This window comes from Suricata suricatta, chromosome 7 (assembly GCF_006229205.1).
Source record: "Suricata suricatta isolate VVHF042 chromosome 7, meerkat_22Aug2017_6uvM2_HiC, whole genome shotgun sequence".
In the NCBI taxonomy this organism is placed as follows: domain Eukaryota; kingdom Metazoa; phylum Chordata; class Mammalia; order Carnivora; family Herpestidae; genus Suricata; species Suricata suricatta.
Window position 1 is genome coordinate 107,814,320 of NC_043706.1, and position 24,682 is coordinate 107,839,001.

Genomic DNA, 24,682 nt, shown 5'->3' on the forward strand with positions numbered 1-24,682 from the left:
CATTTCATTTCATGACTTGTAAGTGTAGACAGATACAAGCAACATTTAGTGTTTAAATTTTCAACTTTTTAAGTATTAGCCACTCTTATTTATTGCAGATGGAGAGAAGAAACCCTTTGAGTAATAAATCAAATGATAATGATGACTTATGAATCATCAGTTTAATGGCTTAGTAGTATCTTGTCTGTCATATTCTGCCTCTATCTCTTAAGTAAAACCAGAATTTTGATGATAAATTAATTTATTCTGTAGCAGAGCTAAACTGATGAATGTTTTGAAATATAATACCAGGTAAAAGCAGCTTCATTGAAAAATACAATGTCCTTTATGTAAATATAATTTAAAGCTATGTTTTAAGGCTTTATACTCTAAAAACAAAGATGGCTTTGTCAAAGTGTGACCTTTAAAGATACACTTAGGGAACTCATTTAGCATATAAAATTTATTATCCCCTGTGTGTTAGGAGTTCAGAATTACAACTTGTTTGGCAAATGTGAAAAGTAATGCCTCCGATTACACATTAATTTGCATTGTGTCAGTTCATTCCTCTGTAATTATCAAATTATAAATTATATATAATCAAGAGATAGTAGCACTATCCCTAGTATTAAAGGACTCTGTACTTGAAGTAAATTATGAAACCACTTTTTCATGATTAAATCATTGCCTGTTGCTTGTCTTGTGTAAGATATTCAAATTAATCTATAGAACTATTATAATCCTGCAATACACAAGGTTACTATGAAGTTTAGAATTATATCACTTCCTGTGCAGAAATATTGGGCTAACAATATTTTAATTGTCTGCTGTGTTCAGAATACTATATTAGAAATAAGGAGAGGGGCGCCTGTGTGGCTCAGTAGGCACAGCATGCAACTCTTGATCTTGGGGCTAGAAATTAGAAGCCCATATTGGGTATAGAGATTTTTAAAAAATAAAATCTTAAAAAAGATAAAGAAGGAAAGACTGTTAAAAGAGACTAGAAATTACAGTCTTTGTTTTTTAATGAAATAATAAATATGCCACAGAAAGATTTTTAGAACCCAATGAAGCAGTGTTAAAAGCAAATATAAAATGACAGTGACAATTGTATGTGAGATTTGGAGCCAAATGGACTGTCAGTGACAAGTTTCACTTATTAGTACGTTTCATGTCAGAAATATTTTTGAGATTGTGTTACAGAAAGAATGTAAATTGTTCCAAAGAGCAGCTAAAGCAAGCAGCAAGACTCAAGATAGACCTTGTGTGTGAGATCAGACATGTTTGTTTGACTAGCACAAAGATTGTACTGTCACTTTGCAAAGGATACTGTTGACCCTCAGGTTTTATCTGTAAGTTTATAATAAGAGGCTGCTGAGCATAATAAAGAAACAGACATGAATCAAAATCCTTTCTCCATTCACTCAAGCAGACTACATTTCTGAGCTCAAGTTATGAATAAGAATGCCGGTCTCGTTGTACGGTTATGAGGCTTAACGGTGCTAATCTGTGTTCAATGCCCGGCACATAATGGGCTCTGAACAAATATTGGTCCTTTTTTCTTTAGAGGTCACATACAACACTTTGCTCTGTGACCAGGAAATTTGTTAAGCTTATTAGCTCCACTTACAGATCAAATACAATAATACAGTCAAAAAGTCAAGGATACAATGAAATACCCTACCCCCATTTTGGGTGCTCAGCAGTTGTCTCTGAACATGTTTTTTCCTAGTGCTCAGGTGCTTGAAAGAAGAATCAGGAATAGTTTGAGGGTCCACAGAGGCCTATATTATTTCTTCATGCCATCTACTATTAAATGGCTGTGGTCACAGGAATTGTTATTCAGAATCATTCACAGAAACAAGCCCAGCAAAGGGGAAGCATGGACTTGGGGAAAAATTATCAGGAAGCTAAAGAAGCCTCAGAGACCCTCATCCATACAAACCCCTTCTTAGGCTTGTAGCTAATTTGTACAGTGGGCTCTTGAACAAGATAGATTTGAACCGTGCAGATTCACCGTAAACATATTTTCTCTTCCTTTTGACTTTCTTAATAATCTTTGCTTCTCTGTAGCTTACTTTATTGTAAGCATACAGTATCTAATACATATAACATAAAAAATGTATTAATCAGCTATTTTATGTTATTGATAAGGCTTCTGGTCAACAGTACAGTATTAGTAGTTAAATCTGGGGGAGTCAAAAGTTATAGGCAGATTTTTTACTGCAGGGAGGTCAGTGCCCCTAATCGTTACATTGTTCAAGGGTCATCTATATTTTTAATTTACATTCTTCTCCTTTAAGAGGGCCCTTCAAATTAGATAACGTTTAGGTCGCACAAAATCTAGAATCACTGTGACTCAACTGTTGGCTAAAAGAAAAGAGAATTCATATAATTTAAAAAGATGAAGTGGCCAATAAGAAAAGCAAGTTTTGCTTCTATTGACCAATAACAAATTCTTCTGATTCTTTAGTAACTCTTGCCCAGAAACGCTCATATGTACTTGACCACAAGCTAGCCCTTGCCTATCTAGGAAGGTACTCTCTAGTTTAGCATTAAGCTAAGAATCACATACATGAAAATATAAGAAAGGGGACCACCTGGCAGTCAGGAGCTGTGCAGTTACATTGATCAGATATTTGATTTCTCACATTTTTAGGTGGGTAAAGGAGAAGGGATAGATGGAATCAATATTATTGATCTGACTCAATATGTACCAATGGGTTAGGCACTATATATATATATATATATAAATACACATATATATACATATATATATAAATACACATATATATACATATATATATAATCACATTTTTATTCTCATGTAAGTAATATCTAAATTGAAGCAAGAAGTAACCTCTTTTTACAAAGTTTGTGGAGCCAGAATTCAAACACAGGGCTTCTTGAGGTCAAAGCCCAGGTTTTTTCAACTTCCCTATGAGCTGTTTTACCTCCCAAGGATCAGCCACTGGGAGGTAATGGACATTTAACCTATAATCAGGCTAATGATTTTTTTAAGTTTATTTATTTTGAGAGAGACAGAGCGTGAGTGGAGGAGAGGGAGAGAGAGAGAGGAAGAGAGAGAATCTCAAGTAGGCTCCACACTGCCAGTGTAGAGCCTGATGGGCTCAAACTCATGAAACCACGAGATCATGACCTGAGCCAAAACCAAGTGTCAGATGCTGACCGAGCCACCCGGGCATCCCTAGCCTAGTGATTTTCAGTAGGGTCTTACCAGCCACTGAGCACATGTTTCTTTCTTCGTTCATTCAGTTCTCATGTTAAGTACCTGCTGTGGACTAGTCATTTTGCTACCTGTAAGATGCTGCCCTCCATGTAGTTATTACTTCTTCCAAATGCTCATCATCACCTATGACTCTCCAGCAGGTAGAAAGGCAGGTAGGTGGATGACAGATGGTAGGTAGGTAGGTAGGTAGGTAGGTAGATGGATGAATGGACAGATGGATAGAGGATGTCTTCACATATATGGGTATTGCTCACATGAAACTTTCACCATGACTCTGATTTCTATCTATTGTTATTTTAAAAGCACCAGAAGTCCTTCTAAAATTTCCTATTGTTCTTTTAAATTGAAGTTCAAGTTTTAGTTATTTAATCAAAGAACTGAAATCAATAAAACTGCATATCATTTGGAGTTAGCAAGTTGAGAAACCTCAAAATTTTTCTTTCCTTTTAATTATTTTTTATTTTTGAGAGAGAGACAGAGACACAGAGTACGAGGGGAGAGGAACAGAGAGAGACACACACACAGAATTCGAAACAGGATCCAGGCCCTCAGCTGTCAGCACAGAGCCCAGTGCAGGGTTCAAACGCACAAACCGCGAGATCGTGATCTGAGCTGAAGTCAGACACTTAACTGACCCACCCAGGTGCCCCCCAAATTTTTGTTTTAAAAACTATAAGATTATATTTTGTAAATTTCTATCTCCAAAATTTCCCTTTAAAAAAATTATTTTAGAGAGAGAGAGCGTGTGCACAAGCTGGGGTGGGAGAAAGGAAGAGAATAAAGAATCCCAAGCAGGGTCCACGCTCAGTGTATGATCCCATGACCCTAGGGTCATGACCTGAGCCAAAATCAAGAATTGGACACTTAGCTGACTCAAACACCCCGGCACCCCTGTCTCCCAACTTCCTAATTTCTCTTTTCACATTAAATATCTTCCCTTTTGCCTGGATGGTTTCTTCTCATTTCTGTAATCATTGAGAAGTTTTTGAAAAATATAAATATAATGGCACTACTGCAGAAGTTCAGGGGACTACCTTGTGTGTCAAGGAAAGAGGAGGATTTCAAATGAAATGTGTAAAGTTGGGAGACCTGGCTGGCTCAGTCCGTACAGGATTCAACTCTTGTTCTCAAGGTTATGAGCTTAAGGGCTCATGTGTAAGGGCACCTGGGACCTGGGTGGCTCAGAGTGCAGCTGACTCTTGGTTTCAGTTCAGATCATGATCTTACGATCCGTGGGTCTGAGCCCAGCATCGGGTTCTATACTGCCAGCGTGGAGCTTGCTTGGGATTCTGTCTCCCTTTATCTCTGCTCTTCCCCTGCCCTCTCTCTGTCTCTGTCAAAATAAATAAATAAATACAAACTTTTAAAAAAATGTGTAGAGTTGTGGACTGCGGCCACAGCTTCACTGAAAAGTCAGGCGGCCAATGGTGGGTTTGACTCGCATTGATTGTGAAGTTCCCAGTGGCATTACAATGCTCACTGACACAACCGTTCCAAAGCAAAGACATGGATAGAAATTTACAGTCATCAAAATGGTATTGTAGGCATTTTAAGTAAATTTTCTAAGCAAAGAACGCATATGTAAATATAAATAATATAAATAAATGAGAACAAGTGGAATGCAACTTGAATGTAGTAAATGCCTACTCTATAGTGAAATGGAAAGACTTTCTGATGATCCTGCTTTAATCACATAAGAGTTGGACTGTGTAACCAAATCTTTTTCTTTTTTTTATGAAGTAATGTTAAGTTCTTTTTCATAGCTATTCACCTAACAAAGGGTGTATATACTTGAATCAAAGATGGCTCCAATTTATATGCAGTGTCCATAAGGATTCTGAGCCAAGTATGGAATTCTATCTCAAGGAATAGTATCTTTGTTGTAACCTGGCCTCTGTTTCAGACAGTGACTCCACACTGTTACATTAGGGGTTAAGCTGTATTTACATATAACTTGACTGCAACAACAGAGGAAGATGCTTAGTTTTGCAGATGGCGTTGTATAAACATTCCTGTAAAGGTACTTGCAAAGGACATTAGAGTTGGAAACTGAAATGGTATTGTGAATACGCTTACAGCTGCTATCATTTCCTTCCTCAAAGAAAGGGGCTTAGAGCGTCTGGCTGGCTCAGTTGATAGTGCATGTGACTTTTGATCTCGGGGTTGTGGGTAGAAGTCCTGTGTTGGGTACAGAGATTCCTTAAAAATGGTATCTTAAAAAAAAAAAGGTGTCTGTTCCTTGATATTTATGCACGCAAATTTCTACATAATCCTTTCTTTTAAGGAGTATTCTTTATCTCTTCTTATTCCTCTAATCACCTCATTCTTACTGATCATAACACCAATAAAATATACTTTCACAGCATTTTAAACTGACTCCTAGCCATTGAATTAGATGTATGTATAGAAAAATAAGTAAGATTTGGGGGGATGTGTGTGTTTATATGTTGGTCAAAATAAGCCAACAGCTTGAATACCTGAAATCTAGTTGAAATTTATACATGTTAAAATATTTGATACAAATACAGTCTTGGAGAGTATGATTATAAGTAAACTGACTGCCTCAACAATTCTGCATAAGGCTTTTATTTTGGTGAAACTTGTGTCATTCAATAACATTTGCCATATTTTACCGTCAAAAAATTGTAATGACTTTTCCTTTGTTGATACAGATCCACATCCAGAGAACTGAAGGATGTGACCATATGACCTGCTCACAATGTAACACTAATTTTTGTTATCGATGTGGGGAAAGATACCGCCAGCTCCGGTTCTTTGGAGACCACACTTCAAACCTCAGTATATTTGGATGCAAATATCGCTACCTCCCAGAGAGACCTCATCTAAGGAGATTAGTGCGAGGGTCGGTCTGTGGTGAGTGTCCAACATGATTTGTAGGGATGCGTTCTAGGAAGTAAGCAGCAATAAGAGAACCCAGAGACATAATAGCCATGATAATTCTGAGCACCTGTCAGATGTTCTAGTGGGGACTTCACCCAAAAACAGGAGGAAGAGATTTTCTCTGTTTTTGAGTTTAGAATGGAAATTTAAATTCATTAGCAGGGCACAATTTATATGAGCAAACACATTTTGTTTGGAAAACAAATTATTAATTACACTGCAGAAATGTGAAGTCATTAGTCTTTTCATTTCTGAAGCCTTATCGTAAGCCACTTGATGAGAGGGACAATGTCACATTCGTGTTTCTATTGACAGTACCTAGCAACAGATCTTACACATATCCTCTATTCGTTCGTGGAGGACGTGTAACACAATTTTTAAAATCCTATGTTTCAAAGCCCCGTACTGGAGTTTTATTGTTTCTGTATGGTTGATGTCACTGTATGTATTTCCTATTGTATTAATAGCTAACAGTTAATGAAATGAGTGTCAAGTGTCCTCATTGCATGCAAACCCAAGTTTAAAAATCCAAATGCAATATTGTTTTGTTTTGTTTTGTTTTGGATTTACCCCCTCTTTGTCCTCAGCAACACACGATCTCATACACAAATACGCAGACATAAACACAGATGCCCACTCTAGCCTGATGCCGCCAACGGCCAACCTTGTGTGATACGGTGTTCTTCTGGCCTCTTATTGCTTCCAATAGCTCACTACCTCTCTGGAATATATCCACTGTGAGGCTTCCTCTCTTTTTATTACCCCAAACTCCAGTATTTTGGAAGGCTAGCTAGGGAATCTAAGCTCTATTTATAACAGTATTACCATGAGCATACCAAATTGCAAATTAAGTTTTGAGCTGTAACCTATTTGTAAGGGTGTATATACAGAGAGCAACTCCAAAACCACAAAATCCTTGCATTTTCTGTATTACTTGTTCTTTTCTTTCCTACTTCAGTGACACTTTGTGGTAAGATGTTTCCTTCCTTTTTATCTTTTATTTTATTTTTATTTTTTTAACATTTATTCATTTTTGAGAGACAGAGTGTGAGCAGGGAGGGGCAGAGAGGGAGGGAGAGGCAGAATCCGAAGCAGGCTCCAGGCGCTGAGCTGTCAGCACTCGAACCCACAGACTGTGAGATCATGAGCTGAAGTCAGACGCTTAACCAACTGAGCCCCCAGGTGCCCCCTTCCTTTTTTTAACTTTAAATAATCTTTTATTTGACCATCATTTTTTTTCCTTTTTGTTATTTCTTTTAGTCATTCTTAAATAAGGGGAGTTATTTCTTGCCCTATTTGTACAATAATATTTTGGATGCATTCTCCTTGGGTTCTGTCATTATTTACCTAGAAGCCACTAGAATCCTCTTCTCGTGTCATAAAATAGTATTGAGTTACTTAACAGCCTAGAAAATATACAACCAATGAACATTATCAGCAGAGAAATACTTTCTCTGTAAAGTCTATTCCATTTTTATTTTAAAAATTCAGGGACTCCTAGGTGGCTTATTTGGTTGAGTGGCTAACTTCAGCTCAGGGCATGATCTCACCATTCTCGAGTTTGAGCCTTGTGTCGGACTCTGTGCTGACAGCTCAGACAGAGCCTGGAGCCTGCTTTGGATTCTGGGTCTCCCTCTCTTTCTGCCCTTTCCCTGCTCGTGTTCTCTGTCTCTCTCTCTCAAAAATAAATAACATTAAAAATTTTTTTTAATTCATGGTCAGCTTTCTGTAAATGGTTTTCTTTTTGGCCTGTTTTCTGCTGTGTGTGTGTGTGTGTGCGTACATGTGTGTCCAGACAGACCTGATGTAGTAGGGAGCCACTGGTTTTCAGATAAGCTCTCCCTCCCACACCTGTTTTCCCACATCCAGGACAGCTGCCTCTCCGTGTTCTTGGACTAACTCCAGAGGAGGTGGTCCACACCTCTCCCAGACGCACGAAAGGCTGCAAAATGAATTGCTCTGTAAGTCACAAACCTAGCTTCTCCCTGCCATGTGACAGAGAAGATGGAGTGTAGCAAACGCCTCCAATGTTTTGTCTTTGTGGGAGGTAATCCAGTCTGCTTCCTCAGTGTGGGACTGCAGCCTCCAGACGTCCTTGGACAGAGGCAGAGAAAGGGCCTGCTCTTCCCTCACAGCTGGAGATGGGCAACATGGTTTGCATTCCACGTGACCACGTGTCCAGCCGGGGATCAGAAGTTCTGCTCCTAAAGAATAAGGGAGAACGGGATGTGAGGATGATGTGAGCAGCCTCTGCCAGGGGGCATCTCCCTGCTGGGGAGAAGGCAGCTGACTCAGTGAGTGGTGTGGCGAATGAAAGTGACTGAGAGAATATACTTAATTCTCCTGTCGTTACACACGAATACCCAAAGTATTAAATTAAAGTATATAATAGTAAACAAAATATAGGTCTTTAACTGGTTTCTAGATGGCAAATAATTTATATGAACAAAAACAATAGAACCTCCTCCAAAAATAAGTACCCAGATTTTTATGAAAAGATGAAGTCTGGAACCAGAATTGAGGAAATGCAAGTAGCCAATAAACAGTTTTAAAAATATCCAATGCTTGAGTGGTTCAGTTAAGTGTCTGACTTTGGCTCAGGTCATGATCTCGCAGTTCATGAGTTCCAGCCCCGCATCAGGCTCTGTGCTGACAACTCAGAGCCTGGAGCCTGTCTTCAGATTCTGTGTCTCCCCCCTCTTTCTGCCCCTCCCACACTCATATGCTCGCTCTCGCTCTCTCGCACTCTCTCTCAAAAAAAAAAGTCCCAATTCTGTTAGTAGTCAGAAAAAATGTAAATTAAAGAGATTTTTTTTAAGTATGGATTAGCAGGGCTTTTTGTTAATACTCAATGCTGGACTTTATTTTCTTCTTTTTTTAATTTTAAGAAAGAGAGAGACAGAGCACATGTGAGTATGCTGGGGAGGGGCAGAGGAAGAGAATCCCAAGCAGGCTCCACACTGTTGTGCCAATGCAGGGCTCAACCCCACAAACTGCAAGATCATGACCTAAGCTGAAATCAGGAGCCAGGTGCCTAAGTGACTGAACCACACGAGCGCCCCTCAGTGCTGGACTTTCATATTCTACGGAACGAACTAGAAATTCTGTGCAATTCTTTTGCAGAGAAATGTGAAGGATATTTTAAAATATGGTAAATCTAGGCTGACGGTGGTTTATTTGCAGGTATATTTTAAAATAACAAAAAGGAACAAAAATTAAGTACACAATTTTTCTTGGAGAGAGAGAGAGAGAGAGAGAGAGAGAGAGCACATGGTCCAGGGAGGGAGAGAGAAAGAGGGACAGAGATCCTAAATCTGCTTCACACTCAGCGTGGAGCCTGACATGACCTTGATCTCAGGACACTGAGATCATGACCTGAACTGAAATCAAGAGTCTGACTCTTAACCGACTGAACCACCAAGGTGCCCCTAAGTACACAAATATTTAAATAAGTCATGATATTTTGATATAATAGAATATTATTTCAGCTATTGAGCATGTATTTTTTTAATTTTTTAAGTTTATTTTATTTTGGGAGAGAGAGAGACAGCACAAGGCGGGGGCGGGGGGGGGATGGGCAGAGAAAGAAGAGAGTGGAGCCCAGACCCACGAAACCATGAAATCATGGCCTGAACCAAAACCAAGTGTCGGACACTCAGCGGACTGAGCCACCCAGGTGCCCCGAAGATGTATTTTAAATGAATTGTTAATAATCTAGGAATGAGAGTATACGTGCTTAATTCCTCAAAAGTAAAATTAAACATGTATTGAACATTGACTGCATGATAGAAATTAGTTTATTACTTTTCAGACAAAGAGCACATTTGTTCTTGGAGTTCAGTGATGTTTGGGGAAAAAATCAGTGCTGTTACTTTGCAATCATGTTTCATTGTTATTATGAAAATATGTTAATTATTTTAAAAGGAAATTCGAATGGATATACTGAGCTATGGGTACAGGGAAAAAAAGATTTTTCTAAAATATGCAGGCCAGGGGCGCCTGGATGGCTCAGTTGGTTAAGTGTCCAATTCTTGACTTCAGCTCAGGTCATGACGATCCCCACATAGGGCTCTGCGCTAACAGCTGAGGGCCTGCTTGGGATTCTGTCTCGTTCTCTCTCTGCCCCTCCCCCTCCCTCTCTCTCTCAAAATAAATAAAAATAAAATTTAAAAATTCCTTTAAAAATAAAATAAAATATGCAGGCCAATATATTCAAAACTCTTCAGCGTAGCTTTAAGAATGTGAAAAATGTTCAATGAGATTTCATATTACTTAATTGGATTCTGTCATTGGTGAAAAACAGCAGTCAAACCCCAGGTTAAATGTTGTGTCAGTCATATTGTAATCTTTTTAAATTGGACATTAAACACTGTATTTTCTGTCTGGTCGTGGCTTCAAGGAGCATTCTTTATGCATAAAAAAGTTAATATCGTCCTGATAAACTTCCAACAAATGGCTGCATTGTGTTCTATTTTTTTATGTACTTGGTGATTTCAAGTTGCTGTCCTTAATTTGTAGCGTTGCTGGTTTATTCATACATGGCCAAATGCCTCCGTTCCTTCCTCGTTTCTTGTCGTGTTTGAATCGTGCGGCTGCACTGCTATGTCACACGCCCTAAGATCAAGGTTACTGTAGAACAACAAAATATGAACTACTAGCCTCTTTTTTGTGTGCCTTTCAAAGTTAGTGGAATTCTGACTGTGCACTCTGTGCCCTGTTTACGAGCACTTATTAGAAGCACTGCTCAGGTATTTATTTAGAAAAACAGGGCTGGTTGATGCCTGCGTTTGGCAGCCTGACCAGGTTTAGCCTTCTTATAGGTGCTTCCTCTTTTTTTTTCTCACATTTTATTTTGTTTTTTCCATGAGACCAATGCAGACCCTCCAATTTATTTCTTTAAATTTTTTTACTATAGTTGGCATACAGTGTTACATTAGTTTCAGATGTGTGACCTAGTGATTCAGCTTCTCTGTACCATATGCTGTGCTTTCTTCCAATGTACCATCCACTACTACAGTGCCATTGACGGTATCCCCTGTGCTGTGCCTTTTATTCCGGTGACTTAATTTATCCCATAACGGAGGCCTGTATTGCCCTCTCCCCTTCACCCACCTTCCACTTCCCCTTCCCCCCTCCCCTCTGGCAACCATCAAGGTTTTCTGAATTTATTAAAATGATTTGTTTAAATAACCTTCAATATAGTTTATGCTCATTGGTAGTTTTCTCTAACAGTATTTAAACATCCCCGTTGTAGTTCAGTCTGTTAGGTGTTCATACTATTAGTTTTCTTTGGACCCAGGAAGTAAGTAAATCACGTTTTCAGATGTGGGCTTGGAGGTAAGCCCTCTGTAGCACCTGCTACTTCTCCGTTGTGTGAGCGAATTAGATTTTCTCCTGCCAACTCAGAATGTGTCACTCCTTTGTTAATCTTTCAGAATCTTGAAAAATGAAAATGAAAGAGATCGAAAGGAAAAATGCAAAGATGAATGGCCCTGATAGAATACAGTGAGCCAATAACTTTTTGCCTTCATTATAATATTATATAATATAATATAATATTGCCTTCATTATAATGAAACTTCTTAAAAAACCATGTACACTGTGGCATTAAAAAGCATTGCTGAAATTGTTTGATAAATTAGCTTTAAGACTCTAAATGGTTTTGCCTTTTGTTTTCCAGCTGGAAAATTATTCGTTGCACCTCTAATCCTGGTCTTGGGATTAGCACTAGGGGCCATAGCAGTTGTAATCGGTAAGAAACACTTAACATATCTGAGATAAGAGTTTTCTGAGTGCTGCAGAGAGGAGTGTGGATGTAATAATAATATGAGCCAGTTACTAAGTAGCCATGCCTGTTCCATGCTTGCTTTAGACAGGCAGTCAGCATACGATTTATAGATTCAGAGGGGTGTGTTTCATAGAGGACGCAATTGTGTGACATTTTTTGAGTCTATAAAGACTTTGATTCATGTATCTTATAAAACATTATTAATTCCCTTTTAATACCAGAGTTAATATAGCTAGTATTTTAATGAAAGAGTCCAATGGACTAGAACGCAGATTTTCCAATTCTGAGTTTAGGTTGAAGCATTAAGGAAAAGGGCTCTGGTATAGCCTTGGAAGTTTGGTTTATTCTAGTAAACACTTTTTTACACTGGGTAAAAAAGATACCTTCGATATGTATATAAACATATACCCAACATTTACTTCAGCAGTGACAAATAGAAAATGTATGAGTGATTTTTATAGTCTTATTCATACAAGTAGATGGAAATATGTGTTTTAAAGCGGTCGTTTTCAGAGTCTAACATGTGTTAGAATAACTTCGAGGGCTAGTGAAAACACAGGTTGCCAGTTTCTACCCTCAGCCTCTGATTCGGTATGGGGGCAGGACCTGTGGATTTCTAGTTCTCAGCAGTTCCCAGTGATACTGATGCTGCCAGTGCAGGGACCACATTTTGAGAAGCATTGCTTTAGAGAATTAAAAAAAGTAATAATATTTATTTACTTTAAAGAGAGAGAGAGAGAGAGAGAGAGAGAGAGAGAGAGAGAGAGAGAGGGAGAAAGAGCAGGAGTGCAGGAGGGGCAGAAAGAGAGGATTCTGAGGCAGGCTCCAGGCTCAGAGCTGTCAGCACAGCTGACATGTGATCATGACCTGAGCTGAAGTCAGACATGTAACTGGCTGAGCCACCCAGGTGCCCTACAGAATTTTAAATTAGACACTATAAGGGCGTCAGTTAAGTGTCTGACTTGAGCTCAGGCCATGATTTCACAATCTAGAAGTTCGAGCCCTGTATCTGACTCTGTGCTGACAGCTCAGAGCCTGGAGCCTGCTTCAGATTCTGTCTCCCTCTCCTTCTGCCCCTCCTTCCCATACTCTGTCTCTCTCTGTCTCTGAAAAATGAATAAACCTTAAAAAAATTAAAACTAAATTAGACACTGTAAATAAAGACTTCTTTGATAGCCTTTCCAGACAGTAGATGGGATTTCTTTTTTTTTTTTCCTAAGCAAAATAAATTTTCATATGTAAAGTTCTATTTAGCAAGTACTTTACATGTACAGGACAGATAGAATTTTAAAGAAACTAAAATTTAAGCTCTTACAGTTTACGAAGGACTTTATGAAGTAGATAGTTATTATTTGCATTTTACATTGAGGAAATCAGACTTACTAGGAACTCCTATGTGGTAGAACTGGGAATCAACCTGGCCTTTGGCTGTACAGTCCATGTTCTTGAGTAATACGCTATCCTGCCTGAAACGGAAGTGTGATATCAGTGTGCAAATGATATGACTAGGGATAGTAAGGAAGATGAACCTGAGACTGAATATTTTGATAGAAAACATGATTCCATATTCAAACTGGTGTCACAGAGGTTGTTCAAAGGGGGAGAGAACTATTGAAAGATAACAAAGAATGAAATCTTATAGAAGTCATTACATTTAATAGCATAGGCGTCTCTGCTTTCATCTGCATGCATTGCTAAATAATGATTTTTTGTAAATGACTGCAAAATGAAAAATTGAAAATGGAAAAATTTCAAATATATAAACTTAATACCCTTCCTCCTAATTAGCTTTCATCTCTTTTTTTTTTTTTTTTTTTTTACCCTCAGGTTTATTTGTATTTCCTATCTATTGCCTTTGTAAAAAACAGAGAAAACGATCACGGACAGGAATGCACTGGTAAAATGCAGGATGATTTCCTGTAATGAAGCCGGTCTGGGGCGGAGCCACACAGAATGGCACACCGTCTGAGAGTCACGTCTTGACACACTGTGTCCAGCCTCCCTGCGGTTCTCTGCAGGCCGCAGTGCCTCCGGCTCCGGCGGGCCCCTACACGGTATCCTGTCCTTTCCTTACACAGTTTGCTGCTGTTAAAAAACAATGGTCACTTTCATAGACTATAAATCTCTGTATCATAACTCTGACCTTCTTACTGGTTCTTGGAAGAAAGTATTTTAATTAAGAAGCGTATCCTCAGAATTTTCTGAGCATGACTCTTCCGAGCACTGTTTGGACTGTCTTTGTACCTGACCCCCCTTCCCCGCCCTCTTCTGAGACTTGGTGTGAATAGTGGAAGTCATTCCACCTGTACCAATAAGCAAGGCCACTTTTCAGAAGATAAAGGCCTGCCGTACGTACCTGTTTTTATCTGTGGCCCAAGCAATGTAATTCCTTCATCCTTCAGATGCTATAATTGTTAAAAATCTCAATGCCCAAAAGGGAACGAATGAAATGAAATTAATGAGAAGAATCATGGGTTGCTGAAGTGTATATGCGCAGGGCTGTGACTGTGTGTGTATAATAAGTATGTATTAAAACTAGGTCCAATAACCTTGTACTTGTCAAGTTCCATGCCTCTACACTATTTTTCCACATCTTCGTAGACATATTTAAAGATAATCGTTCCTTTGTGGGCATATTTTGGTAATGTACTGAATTAAAGTCAATGTCAACAACAGGCTGCTTTGACGGTGACCCTTTCTAGTCCTTGCTCTCTCTCTTTACCTCACACACATGCACACACACCAGAAACTTGTGCAATGTCACCTCAAGGATCATCAAACTTTAACTTACAAGACTGATAGGCTGCTTTTAGGAAATTCTCAAGACCAGAACGTTCAGTCTCCTCAGATTTCTTATATTTTGGCATAGATGCTTTACTAAATGAACAAATCCTTCAGAGGGGATTAGTTAATTTAAATAACAAGTTTGCTGTAGAAAGAACTGCCTAAACCTTTAAACAAATTGTTCTGCTAATTTTTTAATCAATTTGTAATTGCAGAGAATTCTGTCTTAGGTCAAGTTGTGATAGTATTGAAAACCCCACCCTCTTAGCTCTTTTCTTATTCTCTCTCTCTCTTTCTTATTTGTCCCCAAGATTTTCACTAAAAAAAATTACTAGTTTTGAAGGGTTTTCTTATGTTTACTGCTCAAATACATAATAATGTGCTGATGTCTTCTTATGAATAGGGTGATTTAAAAACACAACTTTCTGTGATTATGGGTTTATCTAAAATAGAAACAACTTTTGGACAAGGAAATAAAACAAAACAAAAAAAAAATGAAGAAAATATTTTCAGCAAGGTTTACCAAGCTGAGAAGTCTTTAAAAATAAGAAAAAGGCATGTAGCTAAACAATGTTCTTCTTTGTTTTCATCATAAAGTTCATCAGCAGAATGGAAGATCCTTAAGAACCCTAAAGTTTCCACTTGTCTCCAAACCCTTAAAATTAGATTACCTGCATAGATGTAGCATTTATTCATCAGAAGCCTTATCTGAATTGTTACAAATTGTTACAAACATGCATTAACATGAATAGTTGGTCTTGTTGGGCTCCAACAAATACAAGAACATGTATCATTTTTATTGGGCCTACAAAGTCCATGATAGTGAAGTGTACTTGCATGAATAATGAACTAGCATGCTTCCATTCTTTCTGAGTAACACTCAGAATAGCTACCCTGAAGCTTCTGGACTGGTCTCCATTCAGTTAGATGAGGGTGTACCATTTGTGATTCTACAATGGCATATTTCTAAAGCATAACATGGTGCAAGAAAAAGTGATGCTCTAGTTTCACAAATTCATTTTTCCATTCATCCAGTAAATATTTGAGTGCCTATTCTATGTGCTCTAGTCTTAAAACAAGAGAATGAAAATTTCTAGCCTACATCCATGTAATTCTGTCATAAAAGTGCTGAATTTTTGTAAATTCATTTTTTCTGGACTTAGGTGTTAGTTTGACAATATGTGAATGTGATGAATTCTAAATGTAGTGGATAATATGTTTATGTATGATCTGTGTATGTATATATATATATATATTTAAATATGCATACACACATATATAATATTTCCACAGCTGCATAAAAATACAATTGTCACATACATATGTACCAACTGGCTAAATACTATGCTCTCTGGTCTTAGATAATCTATTTTCTTAGGTTATTGTATCTCTTGTCTTTGGCCTACTCAGGGATTTTTATTCCTTCCTTTGAATAACTTATCTTTTGGAGATATTTTTGTATTATTTAGAAATGTTCCAATTTTCCAATTACACAGTGGTGTCTGTTATCAGTGAAAGCTCTTTCATCAATGCTTGAGATACTGTACACAGTGTTGCACAAGATTTTCATTTTTCTATTGCATAGATTTTTTTAAATTAATGTATGTATTTTTCTCTTTCACAGTTGGTATATATTAGGGCTTTCCCTGATAGTGACTTATGTAATAATTTGTGAATTTTTTTTTACTAAGTATCATCAAGATCTTACAAAGAGAGAAGAAAGTAAAAGGGTTATTTATATGTTAGTGCCAACATTGAAAGTAAAACAATAATAATAACTTTGGGGATAAATTCGAAAATCTACCTTAGAAAAACACATGAAATAAATAGCTTTATATCCAAAGCTTGTCATTTTTTATTGTAAATATAATATATACTCCTTTAAGAGAATCAAACCATATAGAATTATAAAATATAAATTCATCTGCTCTACCCCATCCCTCATTTTCTAGGGGTGACCACTGTTAATGTTTTGATATGTGTCCTTTCAGAAACTTTCTGCAAATATTCTAGTGTGTTTGTATATGTCCTTGTATATTAGTTTTATACAAATAGAACAGTAGTCTTAATGTTCTGTGACTATTTTTCATTTTATTATATATTGGTAGACACCTTTTCATAAGTGTTTAAGTAGATTTACCTCATTCTTTTATAAATTACTACATATTCCACCGTGGGACTATACTTAATGAGTCCCTATTAAATGGACATTGAGATTGTTTTTACTTCTCTATTACAAAACATCAGTGAAAATTGTTTACATATATTTTTATCACTTAATGCACACATTTCCATGACTTTTAAAGTTTGGTTTTTATAAGATATTTCTAATAAAATGTTAATGTGTTTTCAGAGGATGAGATCATAGAGATACTATATTTGAGATCTTTTTCTTGGTGAAAAAGAAAGATTATGTAGGAGTGCATGAGTTTTAAAGAAAACCATCTTTTTGCAGGATAAGTTTCCCCCTGCTTGATTAGACAAATAAATATGTGGCCAAAAATTATAAAGGAAAATCCATCTCATTCCAGTAAAAAAATGCAACAACACGTCTGTAAGATAACGTGAGAAAGCTACATTGATATTTGGATTGTCTGGTTTTAAAATTGGAGATATTTAAAGGAAATAAGTAAACTGATCATCTTTATCACATTTTTTAAAACACTATCCATGTTCTTGCATGTTGCACCACAAAGGAACTTAATTATGCCATTGTGAAAAATAGGAACCAATTTGTTGGCAATTACGAATGACCACAATTATACATAAAAAAATATATTTGACTATATGAAGGTTTAGTAGTTTGTTAGAATGCTTATAAATTCGGGATAACATGAACCATCCATTTTACAATGAATCCCAGAAGTCTCCTAAAACCTTTTGTATGTGGAGCTAAGAAGAGGAGAAGGGTCAGACCTTTTGGTGCAAGCAACAGCTTGTGGCCACCACCTTGGTTTTCTGATAGGTGGTATTTATCCTAAAAGTCGGACAGACACAAAAACAATCAAAGATAACTAAACCCAATTAGATCACAACCTGTTCTCTCTCTCTGCTGTGGGTTCAGGATTCTGTGGTGCCTGTCCTATGCACCCAATCTCTTGAGTCCCAAGACCCCAGCTGAGCCTTTATCATCAATCCTACCACCCAAATACATGGCTTCTGGCTCCGCTAAAACACCATCAAACCACTGTAATCTCATCCAGTCTCATTTTTCTCCACTCCTTCACGCAAAAGAGGGGGAGAACAGGAAAGCTGAAAAGCTCACTCTGGCATCAGCATACCTTCCTGAGCTTTGTCTAGTTAAAGTGCATCTGCCAAGACATCGGTCCAGCTTCTCCCTTGTTAAACATTGCAGTTGTTTTTAATACTAGATTTTATGCTGCCTGTTAAATTTATAATTATAGAAAGAGCTAGTGGCCTAAATAAGATTAATTGGTATGCTTCATTAAGCACAAAATTTTTTTTTACAAATCATGCCAACTGCCATTTTGTTTTTTAATGTTATTAGCAAGCTGCACATCTGCCTTAATGTGAGTCTTCGCATTGGATTGCATGCTTATCTTTTCATGTTTGTAGCTGAAATCTATCCCAACCACTGAAAATAATTTTTCTTGTGGTCAGCCTTATTGTTTTGTGTTAATGTCAATTATAAACATAGCCTTAAAGTTCAATAATGCACTTTAAAATACGTGTGCCATTTAAGTAACTTGACAGAATTAAAGAGAGGGTTACATATATTTTGATGGAGACAGTAGAATAACAGTGTCAGTAAATGTATGTCACCTCTTTAAATTTGGGGGTGGGAATCAGAGCTGAAAATTTGAAACAAGTAGAACATACCTGTAAAAAAATAAAAGTTTCTAGAATTATAGCAATTCTAAAAATTGGCGCCAGGAGTTCAAACATAGCAAGTAATTAATAAATGTCACCTAATAACCTAGCTGCGATGTTTGTTTAAAATGTTAATTTCCACAGCATTTTAACTACATTTTCATTTTTCGTGAAATCTGTAAAATAAATTCCACTGAAGAGAACATAGTAAATGAAAACTATCACCCATAGTCAGCTCGAGCATTATTATTTTTAAATTCTTATATTTTAATTATGATCTTTTCTTCCTTTTGTGAAAAATAAGTTACAAAATCCCATTTTTAATATGTACACCTATAATTATGTAGTTAAAGTAAAATAACTTTAGAGAAGCATACATACATGGTCTGAACAAATCAGAGTTCCGAAATTTGGGAAGTATTAGGATTGTGAAATGCTACCTTTTCAATGCAAACCAGTGATGCAGACCTTTAAAGAAGAAATGAGGTGGAACTCCTTTGTAACTCTGGTTTTGAGGACAGGGCTAATACTCGTTTCGTAGCCAGCTGTGGGATGTAGGTCTTGTGCTGCACATCACTGTTCTGAGAGTAGTCTGTTAGCAGACTTTATCCAAATCCAAGAAGCAGAGAGTCACATAGTGTGAGACTTGTAATTGTCTGTTTAGAGCATTAGCTGAAGCCTTCATATATCATATATGTTATAGATTTTCATATATAGTGCCAATTTTAGAAGTATGTAATTATGTGTCTCATGAACTATATATATATGTATATCTATGTGTGTGTATATATGTATATACACATATATATACATATTTTTGGCTGAAATAGTAACTTTTGAGAATAACAATACGACTTAAAAGGCAAAAATTTTTTTAATACACAAAATATTGCCACTGCCCTTTTTTTGCCACTTTCTTTTAGCTTCTAAAAGAAATGTCATTAGTTATATTCAACTCTGCATCACTTAGATTATACAAACTTATTGGCATAGAAAATACTTTTGTTTTCAAGTTTATCTACCCTTTTTGTCACTCTGTCTTATCTAATATTAAATGATTTTCTTCCCTGTTTTTGAAGTGATGCTCACATCTTTCAACAAGCTCCTGTTTTCTTTATATTTCCTTGTTATGTTCTTTTTTCCCTTTTCTGTCCCTTATCCATCTTTGCCAACTGTGAGATAAATTCTGTCTCATCATTAACTCCTTTGACTAATGAAATGAAATTCAAATACTGGAAGGACTCCATAATTTGGCTCTGGTAGTGAGATAATTTACCTTGGCTTACTTTGTAAATTGAAATGTCTGAGGAGAACCTGGAACACTGACCCTCTTCTTGATAGGAGTTGAAGAAACCCTGCCCAGCCTCTCTGACAAGAAATAAAATGAACAAGAAGATGTCAGTTGGATCAGAGAGCCTAATAACACTCTAAAGCCAAGCTTCAGAAATTGCTTCATGAATATTGTAAAATCAGTGTTGTGTTTGCATATTAACTGGACAGAAATCACGTGTGGATATTCATCCAACCTGACCCCAAGCCATTCATGATTCATCCAAAATGGCCAGAGGTCTGGTTTGGGGTCTTTGTGTCGACAAAAAGTCCTACAGCTTGGACTTGGGGCTGGATTTATGTAGTATAGCATTTGTATATAAGATCTGATGATGGATTCATACTCTATGAACATTATTAGACATTTTGATACTATAAAGTAGATAACATTGACTATAACTGATACTAGCCTTCTAGAGAAACCATTTGTTATTTGCAAATGCTCAACATTTTCAGTGATATGGTTTAGGTATAAGTAACACTCAAGATATATTTAGCGTAGGTTTAGTATATGATATGAAAAAGTCCAAGAGAGAGTCAAACTTGGGTGTTAAAGGGCCCCAGAAATTGCTGAAATAATGTCATTTCAGATTTTTCCTTATAGCTGACAAACTGTGTCATTGGTCATCTGTTCTCTGCCAAGTTGTTAGGTGTTCACCTCATGCCCTGGGGTGGGAAAGAGTCTCAGTAATCCAGCCAAATTCTTAAAAATAATATTTGTCATTGAAATGTTACTTCCTCTCTTTCAAAATATACTTTTACTGCTTCTTTCAAGTAAATACTTCTAAATATTTTATATAATATATTTGAATACTTTTAGTTTGTAGAAAATTAGCATGCTTTATAAAGAAAATTCTAGATAAAGTGTCATGAGTTTTTAATCAGCTGACTGTACACCCTTTTCCTAAAGCCCTTTTGCTTCCAGTTCCATAGGGCAAAGCTTAGTTTTGTTATTTGATCATTTTCATCATAATTAAAATTCTTCATATGTCATTGAAAAGAGGAGACCAACCTTATATTTCTTATGACACCTAGAACAGTAATTGGTTTATATATATACATTGCCATTTACCTTGACAAGAACAATTTATTACAGATTCTTAATGTAAAAAATTAATTGACAATCTTGTTGCTTATGAAAACAACTATTAATAAGTAGTAATTCTGAGAGATGATAAATACTTTTGTATAGAAGGAACACAAAAATGGTGGCATTCAAATGTTGTTATGTTAGCACATTAAGAAGCCACAAGAGTTATCGTTGTTTTGTATCTACTGTAAAATTGAGTATGTTACATTCATGAAACAAACATATTTAAAGATGTATACTTATTGACAAACTATGGGACAATTAAATTATTCACATTCTTTTTTTTCACAAAGTACAAAATGCTAACAAGAAATAATTTGAATATTTAATCTGTTGTTACCATATATTCAGAAATGACAGTTCTAGGGAATAATTTTCATGTCCTATCTGAATTATCAGAATATATCCCATTTTAATTATATTCTCATGAACAATGGCAAAGGAGAATTTCTTAATTTTAAAATGAATGACTCTCACTGGTCTGTACCTTATCTTGTCCATCATTTCATTATATTATATGATTTTTGCTGTCTGTAAAATTCATAGCCAATTCCAAGTAACATAAATTATACTATTTCTCATGTGTAAAATGAGCCTAGCTGAGAAGAGACTTTCTTTTTCAGTGATATTGGAAAATATTTATGTGATTTTATTTTTAACTTTTTCTACATTTCATTAGTCATATTATTAACTTTGCTAATCAGAAAACTATGTGGAGGTAACTATTTTAGATATATTTTGAAAAAGAGGCAATAGAAATAAAATGAGAAAATAGATGATATTAAAAAATCCCTGAAAGAAAATTGGAAAGGAAAACAACGAATTCCACTGAGATGACAATGTTGGGAAATAAGGAGTATCCAAGACCTTAATTTGTTACATTGCTAGAGCAATCAACTTATTTCCAAATGATTGTCTCATGCTGTTGGTTCCATGGATTGTGCTTCTAGTATAATATATAATTTCCCCTACCATTTTAGTGTTTAGACATTAATAACTAAAAAGAAAGGAAGGAATTGGTTAATAAAAGCCAGGAAAACTGGGTTTATTCCCATTTTCCAATGGCACTAATGTATACTTCCTCAACCGTCCATATGGTGCTTTGTGTGATGAGAGAATGTAACATTTATATATGTTATTAGTGCCTTATTTTTTTCACTTGACTTTATTTCTTACCTAAGAGCCATATATTTTGTGTGTGTGTTCCTTGGTCCCTGTATTTAACGTGCTGATGACAAAGTGTATCTTTAGTGGTGGAAATAGGCTACATTTGCTACCTTAACCCACTGTATTATCTCTAGAGCAGCAGGTTAGACAATATACTTTTCTTAAATTCAGTGTTTCTTTTAAGGCTAAGGTGTAAAAAAAAAGGATATTAAATGTCATAATTTAAAGTCATTATTATTGAAATTAATTTTAAGGTGCAAAGAAGAATGCTGATTATTAAATTTTTAAATGGAAGTTGGAATGGCTGTCGGTCTTTAGAGCTCCAGTTAGGGAAAAAAAAGTACTTTACATAAAGCATTAAAAATAAAAGTAAATATGGAACTTCAGGAATTTGGTCAGTTTGCTACAACTTGTCTTTGACAATGTGTTATTTGTAATCGATTTCCATGCATGTTTGCTATTTACATAAAATTATTCACAGTGGGCTTTACTGATATCAAGATATTCTGTATAATGTTATTTTGCTCTTCCTGGTCTTTGCCTTTGTGTTAGCTTTATACAAAAAGCTGGTTTTGTTGTATTCTTTATGTACCATAGTATATAATTCAGCTTTTCCTGATGAATGTATGACAAATAATTAAAATAAATCATGTGCTTGGAAAAGACAAAGACACAGATTGTATATGAAAATACATGTACAGATTTGACAAAGAAAAAAAGAGGAAAAGACTCTTCCTGCCATCAGATGTGTCCTGCTGGACAGGACATGGAAATTAACAGATTTTTTTTTTAAGCAGTAAAATTTAAAAATCTATTACCTCAAGAATTTTCAGTGGAAACGTGTCAGTGTACGGCCCCTTGTTAGCAAATTCAATCTCGCTGCTGGCGGTTAAAAACAACCCAAGTGTCAGATCACACAAACTGTAGGGCAGATCTTTCAAAAGATGGATACCTTGTGATATTCTGGAGTCTGACTTTGGACTTTTGGTAATGTCCCTATGGCCTTTTGTTGTGGTTCGGCTTTCTTTTTTGTTGGTTTTGGTTTGTTGTATTAGAATGGAAGCGTAATCTTAATTATGAGATCAGATCTCACAGAAGGACATAACGACACTCACTCTACGTGGATGAAAACTGTATTGGGAATCAACTATTTTTATTGTCACTCTGCGAGCGGTTGTGTGGATTCCTGCGGAGTGCTGTTTACTCGCATGACGTGTATGATACGTCATGCCACGTCATCTAGCAGCGCCTAATAAAAGTTTAAGAGAGAAGACTCTCGTCTCTTTATTTCAGTACATTTGGAATTTAAAGAAATTAAAAGGTAAAATTGGACAGTCGCCAAATTACACAAACACAAGTAAATTTGGGAAGATGTACTGAAGTCATTTCTGCACTAGATTCCAAGCCTAGAGAAACAGGAATGGACAGAAATTCATGGGTATGCTTTTTGGAAAGTGCATGTGTCGTGCTCCTATGGCATGCTTTGAGGAAAGCTCACAGACAACGGAAGGTCAGTCTGAGCATTCTGCATGAGACCGTGTAGCTGCGGGCACACAGTATAATGCCAGCTACTTTCTCTCTGACTTAGTCATTCATTAAAAATCCATTCACTATTATTTATTCAGCTAATTATTTCTTTGGTAAATATGTCGTGAGTTCCCTGCTGTGTTCTGAAAATATACTGCACATGCATTTAGGAGCTGACCAGGCTTTAACACTGGTCTAGTGGAGGAAGTGCTAAGCAAAGGTTTTGACAATGGATTCCTATCTTGAATTCTTTGACTAATTTGGTGTGTGATATTAGGTTAGCCACATACCTTTGCAGACTTCAGTCTAAATAAGGAGTGCATGCTCATCTTTAAGGTCTCTTTCAGCAAGTAAATTTAGATCTATGTAAACTGTTTTTTAAAGTTAGTTCAAATTACTCAGTTCCAGCAATTCTCCAACCCAGAATGGCCACGCCAGGCCCCTGTGCCTTCACACAGGCCCGTTCCCCTGCTCCGCCCAACTCCTTCTCCAGGGTCCTCAGGCCCAGCATCTCCTGCACAATACCATCCAGGCCATACCACATGGGACTCACCACGACCTCTGCTGAGCTTTCTCTGCAAATCACTCCCGAGCAAGGCATTTGTGTTGCTTTCCCAGGGCTGCCATAACAAAGTACCATGAGGTGGATGGCTTAAAACAAGGGAGATGTAGGGGCACCAGGTGGCTCAGTCACTTATGCGTCTGACTCTTGGTTTCGGCTCAGGTCATGGTCTCACGGTTTTGTGAGTTTGAGCCCCTCATCAGGCTCTGTGCTGACATTGTGGAGCCTGCTTGGGAGTCTCTGTCTTCCTCTCTCTCTGCCCCTTCCCCATATGCCCTGTCTCTCTCAAAATAAAAAAATAAACTTTAAAAAAATAGATATTTAAGATTAAAAAAACAACAACAGAAATGTATTCTCTCACATTTCTGGAGACTGAAGTTCAAAATTAAAGCGTCAGCGGGGTTGGTCCCTTCTGGAGGCCTCTCCCGAGCATCTGGTGGTCACCAGCGATCCTCGGCATTGCTTTACCTGTGG

General features: G+C 36.8%; 1 protein-coding gene across 1 annotated transcript in view; it reads left to right on the plus strand.

The window, feature by feature from the left end:
- Positions 1-23,390, plus strand: part of RNF217 (ring finger protein 217) — a 47,564-nt gene extending 24,174 nt beyond the window's left edge. Inside the window, exons 3-5 of the mRNA XM_029943305.1 lie at positions 5,902-6,103; positions 11,811-11,882; positions 13,746-23,390. Of these exons, the coding sequence (XP_029799165.1) occupies positions 5,902-6,103; positions 11,811-11,882; positions 13,746-13,819 (348 nt within the window). The 3' untranslated portion in view covers positions 13,820-23,390. The remainder of the gene's footprint in view (positions 1-5,901; positions 6,104-11,810; positions 11,883-13,745) is intronic.
- Positions 23,391-24,682: the final 1,292 nt, after the last annotated feature.